The 13,471-nt window shown below is 45.1% G+C and overlaps 2 protein-coding genes across 2 annotated transcripts in view; one reads left to right on the top strand and one right to left on the bottom strand.

Moving 5' to 3' along the window:
• Positions 1-248: 248 nt before the first annotated feature.
• Positions 249-6,040, top strand: LOC136058079 (leucine-zipper-like transcriptional regulator 1). Its single transcript, XM_065751313.1, has 7 exons — positions 249-470; positions 1,314-1,393; positions 2,176-2,254; positions 3,295-3,341; positions 3,997-4,117; positions 4,846-5,032; positions 5,353-6,040. Exons 1-7 carry the CDS (start codon positions 308-310, stop codon positions 6,038-6,040), a joined length of 1,365 nt encoding a protein of 454 aa, XP_065607385.1. The 5' UTR covers positions 249-307.
• A 6,299-nt stretch (positions 6,041-12,339) lies between these two features.
• Positions 12,340-13,471, bottom strand: part of EPB41L5 (erythrocyte membrane protein band 4.1 like 5) — a 43,691-nt gene continuing 42,559 nt past the window's right edge. Inside the window, exon 26 of the mRNA XM_065750592.1 lies at positions 12,340-13,283. Within this exon, the coding sequence (XP_065606664.1) occupies positions 13,226-13,283 (58 nt within the window). The 3' untranslated portion in view covers positions 12,340-13,225. The remainder of the gene's footprint in view (positions 13,284-13,471) is intronic.

Genomic DNA, 13,471 nt, shown 5'->3' with positions numbered 1-13,471 from the left:
CTGCTCCAGGAACACGCCTGTCCCAGGCGAGCTGAGATAAAGCTCTGGGTCAGCACTGGAAACGTTTTACTCTGGTTATCATAGGCAGCAAAAATGGTCAGGTTGCGATGGATGGCAATGAAAATGTTGGAGTCTTATACTGTAGAGACTCCCCCCTTCCCCCACCCCCAGTCATATTTATTTTTAAAACTTTTTTTTCCCTGTCCTTTTACAGACCAAGGAGGGCCTAAACCCTGTCCGTGATGCCGTGGGACCCTCCCCTGCCATTCTGTGCGGTTGATTCTTGGGTACGATCCTATTTGTCAGCATGAAAGGAAAAGCTGCACACTGCGACTGGAAGTCTGCACCCCAGAGGAGGCCCTCTCCCTGTGATCGATACAAACACGCCTGTGTTACCTGCAGAGGATTTGTTTATCTCTACGGAGGGCGGAGCACCACGAGCCTGAGGGATTTTTGGCGGTACAGTATAGGTGAGTTTGCCCCTTCTTCACTTATTGGTCAAGATGAAAAAAAAAGGAAAAATGCATCCAGTCATCGTGAAACTGGGGACACTCCAGAGCTAACAGCTTCTCTGTTTCATGTTTCTGCATCAAGAGCTACCTGAGCTTTGAAGATGCTTTCAGAGACCAGAGGATGCGTGAGCTGTGTTAGGATCGTTGGGCAAATGGTGGGGTTGTTCCTGTTGTAGGTGTCCCACAAAGCTTAGAGTTGAGTTCTTTTGTTTGGCCAAAAATACCGATTCATTTACAACATCCTATTTCTAGCTAAGGATGTGACAAAGATTTATTGAATCTTTAACATGGGAATAGTTTATTCATGGAAGAGTGCACAAAAGGAGGGCATGAATACAATACCTTGTAAGACTGCATTAGTAATGCACCATCAAATATGACATTTTCTGAGATTTAATGTATAGTGTTTCCTGTTCAATTGTTGTTAGCAGATAAAACTCAGAATTGTGTCTGTGAAATAGCTGCGTTTTGGTGTAGCTAACAATACAGCATTAAAATAAACAACAAATTGCCATTCCACATATGTTTGCTATACAGAAAAATGCACCTAATTGTGGAATGGTGGGGGAGGTGCCCCCGTGTTCTGAGCTAACAGGGGAAAGATGACCCAAGGCTTTATTTTAAGACGGCCTGCATCACAGCAGCATTCTTTCACTCAGTAGCAAAGCAAGAAAACGAGGACGTGCTCGTTAACCTTCACACCTCACTGACTCTAGGTGTGCAGCCATATCCAGAGCTCATCCTTTCACCTGTCCCTTTTTGTCTGTATGTTGCTGTCTGATCTTGAGCTTTGGTTTATAGCGAGGAATGAATGGGAAATGCTGCAGTGCCCGAGAGATGGTCCAGAAGAACTGGAAGAACATTCAATGGTGGCTTATGAGGTAGTAAAGGAAAATTTACATTGTCCATATCCTAACACTTATTTTCCTAATGTACAGTAAAATGAAACACCATCTATGATTATGTCCTGGATTAACGCACCTCCATGGCAGTGCCATTCTGGATGCAGCTGCGCAGTGTTCTGGGATGTTTCTGTATCAAGTCCCAGCATTTCAGCTTAGCAGCAGTGTGCAGCCCCCGATGTCCTCACTCAGCACTCAGTACATAATAGTAATACAAAATAGAGACCTTGGCAGCACATTCCTTGACTTAGCTGTACAGTTGTAACAGTTGCTCTGAATTCATTTGCATGATAAGCAACAGCATGAAAACATACATTTAGGGACTGCACAGAAAAGGAACGGGGGAGTGAAGACAAATAAGAATTACAGCTTTACTTGTGAAGGGGAAACAGAATTTAGGATATCAGGAGCTGCAGTGCAATGAAACCCTCCTACAATTCCACGTAACCTAGCATTATTACCTGAGCTATGTCTCAGAGAGCTCCAGGTGTGCACCCCTTACGTTGTCCCACATGCTGAGGAAGTGTGTGCTCCTAGGATGCCATCCCTGTTAAAACAGCACCACGTTCAGCAGGGCTTCCTACTGGGGAGGATAAAAACACCACAAAAAGTTGGTGGCTTGCAATAGCCTCGGGAATTCTTAATAGGTTACCCTATGCATTATTGTTTATTATATTTTGATGCTGTCAGCCTTTTATTTTTACAGTTATTTTTATGCTGCGTGCCTACCCATTCATGGCAAATATTTTTCCATTTTCCAGGGCACCCTGTATATTTTTGGTGGAATGGTGGATTCTGCTTTCACACAAGCAAAAAGCCCTCTCTGGATTTATGACATTGGTATGATACACAGTAGCCAGTCTCTTCCTTGAGACATTCCAAGGCCGTGGGTACTAACAAATAGTAAGAACCAGCCTGCTTTCTGCTGCTTCTAACAACCCTTCCATAGGCATTATGAGAAGTGCACATATAACCGAGGACATAGTGCTCCTCTAAAATGAAGTTGTTAAGCTTTCAGAGAATCAGCTCTTCCTTTAATTACAAGGTTGTTATTACTATTATTATTTTTAGGAAAGCTTAATGTATTTCTTCCACGTCTCTTTTTCATTCCTCCTCTCTGCCCCAAATTTCCTATTCGACCTCATTCCTGCATTATGGCCTCTTTGCTGCTTCACTGCGTAACCTTAAATCAGCAGGTTTGTTTCACCCCTACCTTCCAGTGTGGAAATAGAAGCTTCTGTGTAGCATACATTTAATTGGAGGAAGTATCCTGGCACTCACAGCACTAGTGAAAACTGTGAAGGAGTTGTTCAGAAGTTTTGTGCCTTTTTTTGTGGACATTACTTAAATATTCCCTTGCAAGTACAGCTTTTAATAACGTAGGCTTGCAGTTCTTCTTTATTCTTACCAGGTGCTGAGTGTCTGGTACCTCCAGTCATTCAGAGCAGTGGTTTTTGACTGCTATCCAAGGACTGCTTTTAAGTGATCTGTGAAAAGAAACACGAAAAATAAGGCTGTGGTTATAAGGTTTACACAGTAAATAACGGGATCCATGCTTCCTCTGGAAAAAATGGAGATTCTGCAAGTCCAGAAAGCCACAGGTTGTTTTCTTGCATTGCGAAATGTAGCTTTAGGAAACAGAGAATCCAGCATGGCATCCCTGTGCTTTGATAACAGATAAGGGCACAGGAAAACCACCCAACTGTCAGCTCCCCGGTACTGCTCTGTTAGGGGAAGCAGATTTCCTCATCCTTGTCAGTGGCAAACGCCAAAATGAGATTTACTCGAAAATGAGATTTGTAATTTGAAGCTCTGATGTTGGAGGAGTGTCCTCTTGTGGTCTGGGATACAAACTGCACTTTATCAAAATAATCCCCTAGATTCTGCAGGATGGACAGAGGGCCACGACGTAGCAGCAGAGATGGAGGTAAGGAGCCAGGAAATGGTGAATGTGTGAATCAAATGCCTGTTGCTTTGTTGATTAAACAGATTGCTTTGAAATATGTTCCCCCAAACACTTCCAAACTAATCCCTTCAGAGACATGTGGCTACACTTCATTTCTTTGCACTTGCAATAATTAAGGCTTTTTCCTTCTTCAAAATTGCTGTTCTTAACTTTCTATATAGCACTGAAATTTTAAGCCCTCTCCTCTACTATTTTTTCTGTTCTTCTAAAATCCTTATAACGAAAACTCCTTTTAAATGCTGCATTGCAACCGTGCATGCTTTTAAATCGGGCTCTGAAAACAGATTGGCAGTCACACTGATACGTGTTGAAACGTCAAGTGCTGCAGCACCTTTTGTTTCTTTAGTCCAAACACACTGACTCACTGAGATACTGCTGCTTTTAAATGAAACCTCAGTGTAAGCATTGAGGTAATGGCCTAATGGACATCACTGTGTGTAAAGAATGACTTGTGGGGTTGTTTCAGTTGTGGGATTATCCTGTATTTTGTATTTTCAAAGAAGTTTTATCACAACCCAAAGCAATGGTTTTCATTACCTGGAAGTATTCCCAAGACAGATTAATATGACTTTGTCTGTTGTTAGCATTTCTTTTTGTTTTGTTACTAAACTTTCAGAGCTCAGCACCTAGTAACAGAAGAGGCCACAGTGCAGTAGTGTACCGTGGCAGCATGTACATCTATGGGGGATACGTTGGCATCAGAGGCATTTCACAGGAATTCTGGACTTTTCATTTTGGTACGTTTAAAAGTTTGATCAGTTTTGATCCAGTGCAATCAGTGGAAAATGATGACTGCTGTGGGATAGCGTGGCTTGCTCTGTGCAGAAAATTCCAATCAGTAGTAATGTTCTAAGTTAGATTTGGCTTCTGTTCAGCAGCTTTAATTACAAATTCTGTTAATTAAACTAATCCCCAGCTGCAGTGAGTTGGACAGAATTGTACTGGAGAAAGTTCAGCAGTATTTGCCAGTTTGAGAGCTGAGAATCAGGGAGCATGGTTCTATTCACTAAATCCTTCAGCGTTTACCAAAAACTTCCAGTGGCAGCAGAGACCTTCCATGGCTTCAGCCCACGGATGCCATCTTTAGAATCTCACATCTAGAACAGACCGTGGAGAGCTAAACCTGGCAAGAGATGACTTCACTGGCATATTAACCGTTAGTCTGGTGGCTGCAAACCTGATGATTGAGAGACTTTTTAAAATGGAAAGCTTTTGTGGTGGCCATTCAGGAGCTACACTGAAATGGATGATGGTTTACCTCATCCTGCATTCCCTCCAGGCAGAATGAACGCAGACATTAATGAAAGAACGTTTCTGTTGACTGATTTTCCCTCTTATACCTAAGAAATGATCTTTCCATGACAGAGCTAGTGAATTAATAGGAGTAATTCTGTTACTGAAACGAGTCCATTCTCAAATATTAGGATCAAATTGGTAAATGTATGAATTAATATTCTGCTTTCAGATACAAGAAGATGGTTACATGTTGCCACCCCATCTCACAGCACCGGCCCAGGACCTCGGCACGGTCACGTGGCAGTGGTTTATCATACAGCCATGTACCTCTTTGGAGGACTGATGGGGCTGAGTGAACAGAAAGACATATGGCAGTGGGACTTTGGAAGCAGGAGCTGGTATAACATCAGAACAAGGTACAGAATACTGTTTGTTAAACTATATTGACACAGAAAGGGAATTATTCTTGCTATATGATACTACATACAAGCAGTGGGGAAGATGTTGCCCTTTCAGGGGCAGAAGACCTAGTAACCACTGCCAGCCCTGAGGCTCCAGTTGGCTTTGCTGGGATGAAATGTTGGCAACACGTTGATGCAGCTGTCAGCAGTATCATTTTGATGCCCCACTGCAGCTGTTCAGGGGTCATTCTCTTGAGTAAAAAGAAAAACAGAGGCTAAAATCATTGCTAATTCTTGCTGGGCTCCCCATAATGGCCGGTTTCTCTTGTATTTAGCCAGGGACCTCCGCCAGTGGTAGGTCACGCTGCAGTAGTCTTCAAAGACTCGATGCTGGTTTTTGGTGGAGGGATTTCCAACTCCAGTCCTAATGAAGACCTGTGGAAGTACCATTTCCATACACGGACGTGGAAGAAGCTAAGCAGCATTACAAAGGCAAACTTTTCTCCTAAAACGTATCACTGCATGCTGGGAATTGGCGCTGGCTTTCAAACTACCTCAGATGTCACTAACACATTCCCCAGTCACTGGAAGGGTAAGGACCAGCACCAGCTGGTGACCATCCCAAAGCAGTCCCACTTCTGCACCTTCTGGCGCCAGCAGCCCGCAGCGCCCCGAGCGTTCAGCAGCGAGGACAGTGGTGCCATTGAAATGAAAACCTTCAGCTTCCCACTGGAGCCAGTGGGCTTTTGTGCATTTCAAACCACTCCAGAGGCAGAACTAAGCCCCAAGAGAGCAGCAGGCATTTTGACAAAGGGCACGTCTGCCCCTCTGTTTCTCTCTGCAGAAGAAGAGACTTGTGCTGCTGCGAAACGAGAGGAGGGAACCAATGGTCAGCACACCGCTGCAGGGGATGCAGTCAGCAGCAATGCCAGCGTGCTGCTGCTCATTGGGGGCAAACCTCTGTCCACCTTCTCTGAAATCTCATTCTGGCAAATAGGGCTTGATAGCTTGTCATCACTTTGATTGCAAAGCAAGAGGACAACCCCCCCCCCCCCCCCCACGTGTTAGGAGGCACTGAACCATCCAAACTGCTGTCAGTTTTCGGTCGGCTCACTGGGAAAAGAACAAAACCTCAACCACGCTGTTTTTTGGGGTTTTTTTTCTGTGAACAAAACCCTCTATAAAGCCACAACTGACATAAAAACCACAACACCTGAGAGGAACTCAGGTTGGAACTTCGCTGCCACTGTGACCTTTCCCTTCTGATCACCTGATGTCATTTCAAGTCACAGCAGCTGATGCTGCACTGAAGATCAGATCTGCAGCAACCCCTACTGGCTCCATAACCATCACTTGAAGTGTTTACTCATCTTGTGGTGTGCCAAGGACACACACCTCTGAAACTGCACTGAAATCCAGTTGGGCATATTACTGTCACTTTTGGCTATGAGGGATCTGATGAATCTTAATGGCTTTCTCTTCAGAGAACCTTCCTAGCACAGCATGCCCGCAGCAGCAGACAGCAATGCACTCAGTACATTACACCAAGGATGTTACACATTTCCACTCTGCACTAAGCAAACCCTGAGCCCTTGTGTGATTTATTTTTCTTTGTTTAAAACTACACAGGCATTCAGATTCACCAAGGTGTTTTCTGGGAAGATAACACTGTCCAGCATTCCAGGTATGTCTGTGAGTCACTGAGGTATTGGCCTTCTGATTGAACTGAGCATCCTTTGAGGAGAAATAACCATGTTTGAAAGAAATATTCAGTATTTCCAAATATTTCAAAAGAATAGTTCTCAAAAGTTTCATAGGAATTATGAATTTTAAACGGAAGCATTTACAGGTACTTTCTTCATCTTTTCTCAAGTTTTTGTCCCATAAATCAGTAGAAAAATTATAGATGAGTTTGCAAAAAAACCTAGTTCAGAGTTACTTGGACCTTCAGTGAGTGACCTTTGGAAACAGAATTGTGTGTTGCCATGTAAGTAAAGCATGCTGCACTTCCCATCAGCGAGTGCTTGTTTTCTGGGCTTTCCTGAGTTTAAAACATATTTACCTTTTCCAAATGACAAAGAGCTTACCTTTTGGATCAAGAGAGCATGCTCCCACGGGCACCAGCCACCTCATGGCAGTCCTGCAGGCCTTCAGGGCTGCTCAGCCTGCGGATTCCTTCGCAGGGATCATAATTGCTCACTTGGAGGTGAGTTGGAGAACATTGTACAGCAGCCAGAGCACGTGCAGGGCATTGCAACCTTAACTCAGCAGCAGGCATTTTTTTTGCTGGCTGTGTTGTTCTGGCATTACCTAGAGAGCTGCTGTAACGTACAGACTTATATCTGGGATGGATGAGGGAATGACATTTATCTGGAAAGGGTAACAAACAATAAGGCAGTGATTTGCCAAGCAATGAGAAGGCCTCCTGGCACATCCATGTATCCTGGGGATGCACAGCAGCCTCAGGAAAAAGCTGTCCAGCCTCTGCCATTCCTTTCGTGCTCATCCCTGCCTCCATCCCCTTTGGCAACCACACAGAGGGTTTAGCATTTACTTGGAGCCAGCGTGGGCAGGATACGAGCCAGCTCAAAGGAGAAGGCCTGGCACAGGGAGCAAAAAGCAGCTTGCAGGACGTGCCCATCTCCTCCACATCCTCTCACCACAGTTGAGCTGAGCTGGGGCTGCACTGGTACTTCTGGTGCAGCTCCAGCTTCTTCCCCAGGAAATCCTGAACGTCCACCTCAGCCCATGGGGTCCCTGCTGCACCCCAGGCCCTGGAGCCCAGAGCTTGGGAGGGAGTTGTGACACAGAAAGTGACTGCATCTCATAGCTTAAGCACTCCTCTGCCCGGCACCTCAGTGCTGTAGGGCACACATGAGCTGTATTTTGGGCTCTATCCCAAACCTGCACACGGTACCCAAGGCCTACACACGCAATCTCTTACCACGGTTTGATGCTCCCTGAGATGTCCTGCTTCACTGCCACCAACCACACCCAGCAGTGCTCTCAGCACCCCATGAAGTTCCACTCCTGCTTTCCAGGCACAGTACATTTGTATCTGAGGCAGAGGAACAGCAGAGGCATTCTGAGTGTGCTTCTGCCATTCCTCCATGCCCGCAGTTCGTGAGAATTCATCCTGGGCCCGAAGCCAGTGACCAAAAGCTACTGCCATCTGAATGCTTAGTGATGGCCTGCACAAAACAACGAGTGGAATCAGTCCAGCTGATGGCAACTGCTTGGTACCAAACCAGCACTCGTTTTTGGCTGAACACGGAGTGGAAGGGCTGTCATGAAGCGAGTTGTTCCAAGTGCCTCTGAGTGTGTTTGCCAAGCCCACATCCTAATGCAATCCACAGAAGAAAAGCAAAAGGATGTGGTGTTCTGTAACCTCATCTGAGACGAGAGATGTGCTGTTGGATCATAAATCATGTATCACAAGGGAACTAATCTATCAGCCTTAATTATCTCAAACTCACTGTCTTTAATTACTGCTCGCTTTCTGAACATCAAAATGCACGAACAGTAGAGCGATTTTCTTTCATCTTTCTTTCAAAATAGACACTTAATGGAGGGTGGCTTCTAAATTAAAAAAAAAATAAACTATTTTCAATATATTTTCTTACAAGTGGGTCTGAAGAACAATTGAGTCACTTACCAGTGGGACCTTAGTTTGACCTACCCAGAAAACACGCCCCCAGGGACACGAGTTTCCAGGAGCTTAGCTGCTACACTGGAACTATTCCACTTCCTTGTGATACTTTGCTGAGTTTATTTATCATTAATCTTCAGCATCTGCAAGTTCAGATGTTACCTTACGTTACGCTTCAGCTCACAAGCTCAGTGCCAGAGCAGCTCTTGGCCACGCAGCAGGGGCTCTGAGCTCAGGGTGCAGCAGCCTGCTGGCCCCAGTGTGCTGCACTCACCCCAGCTCTTAAAAGATGACTCCACAAGACATTCGCACGGACGTGGTGTATTTCAGACACAACTACAGCACAGACATTCTGAGATCGGGTCGTGGACTACGAATCACAGCTTCTCATTCCCGTGTACAGTTTCAATACAGACAGCAGTGCAGTGCCCGAAGTACATCAATCACTGTCGTGAAACAGAAGCAAGAGGGTGCACTTTGTTTTATAAAAAAAATCCAAATAAATTATACACTGAGAGCTACTGCCGAGCTTTACATATAAAAAGGTAAAAATACAGTAGTTAGTGTGGCTTTAACAAAAAAATCTAGCTAAAAAAATACTCTTACGTACTTCAAAAATAGGTTTCTCCAGTTACAGGGAGGGGTGTGTGTGTTTAGGAAGCAAAGTGCTCGAACCCAGCAGTACGAAGGAGGTGCACTCTGCAGCAGCCCGTGGTTCCCTGCTGTGCCACGGAGCACAGAGCAGTGCCCACCCTCACCCCAGCAGCTGGCACAGCCCGTTCCTCCTACGCTGCTGACGCTCGCACCAAACGCAGCGCATTGCACGTGCTTCACTGCAAGGCCACTAGCATGGAGTTCTGTATTTGGTATGAAAGCTACGATTGTCTAGCTGGGACATGAATGCATCTAATAGCTACGTAACATTACTGCTGCTTTCCAACAAGCACTCTGTGCTGCAGGACATCCGTGTTGTAGCAGAACACGTTCACCATGTGGAAATCACACGCAGTGCTGTTTGTGGCAGATGGGAGCAGTACAGCTTTGCTTCCAGAAAGCGAAAATTGGGTGCATGGGCTGAAAACAGACACATGTGGGGAGACAAATGTAAGAGGACCTTTCCCCTGAGCTCCTCATTTGGCGCAGCACATTTTCTTGCCAGGCTGTGGCCAAAGGGTTGTCCAAAACACACCTTTGTACAGCTGCTGGCTGCCTCTGATCAGCTGTACGTGGGATTGCAGTTTGCAGTGGAGTGCACTCCAACTTAATCTATTATCCACCATTTTCTAAAAGATGAATCCCTTTGAGAGACGGTGGTTTTCCTTTTTAGTTCTTCTTTATAAATGCTAACATTTCTGTGAGATCTTCCACGATGAACAATCTCTCTTTTTAGTTTCTTTTCTAAAAACAGAGTTAAAAAGCATCCATCTCTCACCAATGTGACATGAACACGGAGCACAAGGGTACCAGGCAGTGAGTACAGCCTGCAAGTCACTCAACAGCTCCTAACGTTCCTTTATACGTATGTATGTATTTATACATACATTTTTAAGGGATCTGGCTTTTTTCCAAATGACTGCAACACAGCCTGTAGCTGTGCTTCTTCATTCCTTTCGGCTCTCAAAGCTTTTAAGTGGTCAGCAGACCTGCCAGCATCCCAACATCATGTTAACTTTGAAACATACACAAATAAAATCACCTTTTAGAGGGTGACTGCACCTCCCAGGCCATCAAACAATGAAACAGAGGAATTTTCTTACCATGACTTCCTCAGTAGCGTACTGAGATTCATCGATGCTTTACAGCCTTAGCTGCAGGAACCACGTGTCTACGTGTGTCTGATGAAGTACAAACATACTGCTACTTCTGCTGTCAGCCACAACACAACACGAGGCCTGTGGTTTTAAAGCAAGAAGTGATGCAAAGCCACAGGACACACAGACACTGCACTGCGTGCCTGTTCAGATCACACAGCTGCGCTGCCTCGGTCGCTTCAGGCTCCCATACAACCACATGGGATAGCTAGATAAGCTATGTTAAACGGACTGCATATTTGCTTCAGCTACCAGGGCACGGCTGGGAAGAGCTGGGTTTGCAGCCTCCGTTCTACTAGGATTGCAGATCTCTAATACAGAAGAAAATCTTGATTTTTTAATGTAAAATTTCAAGTATTTGGCCATTGGGAATGGAGGAAAACCTTGCCTCTATGGATTTCTCCCATGTGGGAGTTTAAATGCAGAATTCACCCCCATCACCACTGCCTCTCCACACTGACAGTGTAACAACTGGGACTTGGAGCCATTCTGACTTTAGGGGGACGCATTGCCACATAATTCACCTTCTTTTGTTTTGTTTTTTTTCAATACGTGATTGCCCAGGAGGAATCTAATGACAGAATTTAGCACTCAATACCTTCAAACTGTGAACTTCTGTTATTTTACTTCTGGGAAATTCAAGCTAACAGTTCACAGAACTCCTGAACCCGACAGGAAGAGTCAGATATCAAACATGCCTTAAAGAAAATGCTTCTGCATTCTGTCTATTTACAAAACCAACACATGTAGTTGGGGAATGCCAGCTCAGCTGCTGAGCAAACAGATCAATGGTGAGTGCCAAGTTTCCCCACACAGTGCTGGCGTTGTGCAGGAAGCAGACTGTCACAGCCATAGCTTCCCTTTTTTGCTGCAGGAACTTTTCTGGCAACTCTCATTAACCCACACTAAGACATTTGATATTTGAATTGGGAATCTTTTATGCTTTAATATGCAGTAAGGCTCCGACTTAAAATATAAAAAAGCCAATACTCTGCTGGAAGCAACAATGGGAGGTGAGTGCTGGCTAGCAGAAGCACACCACCTGGACATGAAGAGCAGCTCTGCTTTGGCTGGCAGTGCTGTGAGTGGGGAAGTGTGCCTGGAGCTCCTGCCATCAATTCCAACTCTAGCTTATACAGGCAATGGCTGCAAGTAACTCTTCGTAGTGCACGTCAGTCAGAACTGCTCCCAGTGGTCCCTATGTTTTTCTGTTAAGGCCTCTGAGGTTTCGAGGAGCGGCAGTGGGCCGTGTAAATGCCAAGTGGTTTCTTCCTTAAAACTCTCAGTCAGCATCTTATAAAAAATCCCAAGAACAGCCATGAGGACACCCTGATCTGAAAGCAGCAGCCTGGCAGGACGCCAGCTTACCTTACCTGCACAACCCACAGCAGTTTGGTCCAACTCTCTGTCCACACTGAGAGATGCTCACCCAGCAGGCATGCACAAAGAAAGCTGCTCATACAGATTTCTAACTCACTTCCACATTTAGAACTGCTCCTACAAACCCCGTGGATATAAATAGTTACAAACAGCAGCGCTGCACAGAGAACATCCTCCAAGCACACTCACACAGACAAACCTCTTCCTGAGAAGGATCCCAGTAGCATCACCTGTGCTTCCCTGTTTGGAGATGTGGAGTTCGTCACTGGGCTTCTATGCTTCTCCTTCCTCTGACTTTGCACTGGTATTTTCATGGGATATATTCCCAGAGTCTACATTTTCACCTCTACACAGGGATCCTGTTGCCCAGGACACTCTTCAAACTGTGTGTGTCGTATCCTGCACTTCACCTGAGCACCAGCAGGTCTTCACCAGCACTGTGGAACACGCTCTTGCAAGTGCTCCTGCTCTCCTCCACAGAACTAACCAAAAAGCAGTTCCTGAAGTAAGCTGTACTCACACCTTCACTACTGCAACACTGAAAACAAAACAATACATCTATAGCCTAAATACACATCTGTATTTGAGTCACAGAGGAAATGAAATAACCAGTGTCAAAATGTGGGACCTCTGCTGCAATCTGCTAATGCTATAAGGTGTTTGGCAGGTTAACCTTCCTTCTCTCGGTTGCAATGAGCAGCTCAAATCCAGCCAAAGCAGTCTGTCGCTGATGGACTAGATTTTCATTCTTTCCAGGTACTGTAAGAAGAGGTGCAAAGACTGTCAAGGCTTTTAAGGCCAAAAAGGAGCACGTGTGGCAGTAAAACAAAGGAAACTCAGAGTGACTAGTGACACAGAAGAAAATGATCTTGGCCACATAGAACAGTCATAGCTACTGTGAGCCACCATATACAGCGCGGCCACAAGGTGGCCCTACAAGTTCTCCTAATCTTCCCAGTATTACTCTACAAAGGTCAGGGATACAGTGTTAAACCCGACAGAGCTAACATCACTCGCCCACATCATTTGAGAGGCAGCACAGGGTACATAAGACTAAACCAAGTGTGAGTGCAACACAACTAGATTTTGTTTCTCACGTTCAGAATTAGCTCCAGTGTGATACTTCACTTCTCTTGAAGGAGAAGATCAGACTTTCATGTGGTTTTACATTTCGGCTCAGACTGTAATTCCAGTTAGATTGCAATAAATGTCAAAGTCTCTTCGTGGGTTCTAGCAAACCAGCTGGCTGCTTCACTCCCATTCAGAAAGAGTTTCATCCCATGAAAGTCTTTTGGAAGGATCCCTTGTAGATGTCAGAAGATTTGAGTTTGAGTTGTTACCAGGTGAGAAGTAGAGAAGCTCCACCTTCTAGAGTTCAGTGGTGAGTAAACATTTCGTCCTTATTGCAGCATCCTCAGTGACTGGGCTACAAGGGAGAGAAGTGGGGCCCCGTGAATGCACTTCTACACACAGTACTGCCATCAGGGATCTATAAAGTGAAAGGCATTGCTGGGAGTGAAGCTAAGAGAAAAGCACTGTTCCAAAGAGTGGCAATAAAGAAGAGTCAACAGAGAAAAAAAAAAAAGAACTGCAAGTAGTGGAAAGAAATCTTTC

The sequence above is a fragment of the Cyrtonyx montezumae genome, unplaced genomic scaffold (assembly GCF_038088225.1).
Source record: "Cyrtonyx montezumae isolate F1298 unplaced genomic scaffold, pur_monq_1.0 scaffold_7, whole genome shotgun sequence".
In the NCBI taxonomy this organism is placed as follows: domain Eukaryota; kingdom Metazoa; phylum Chordata; class Aves; order Galliformes; family Odontophoridae; genus Cyrtonyx; species Cyrtonyx montezumae.
The sequence above is the reverse complement of the archived record's forward strand: the minus strand, read 5'-3'. Positions and strand labels throughout refer to the sequence as shown.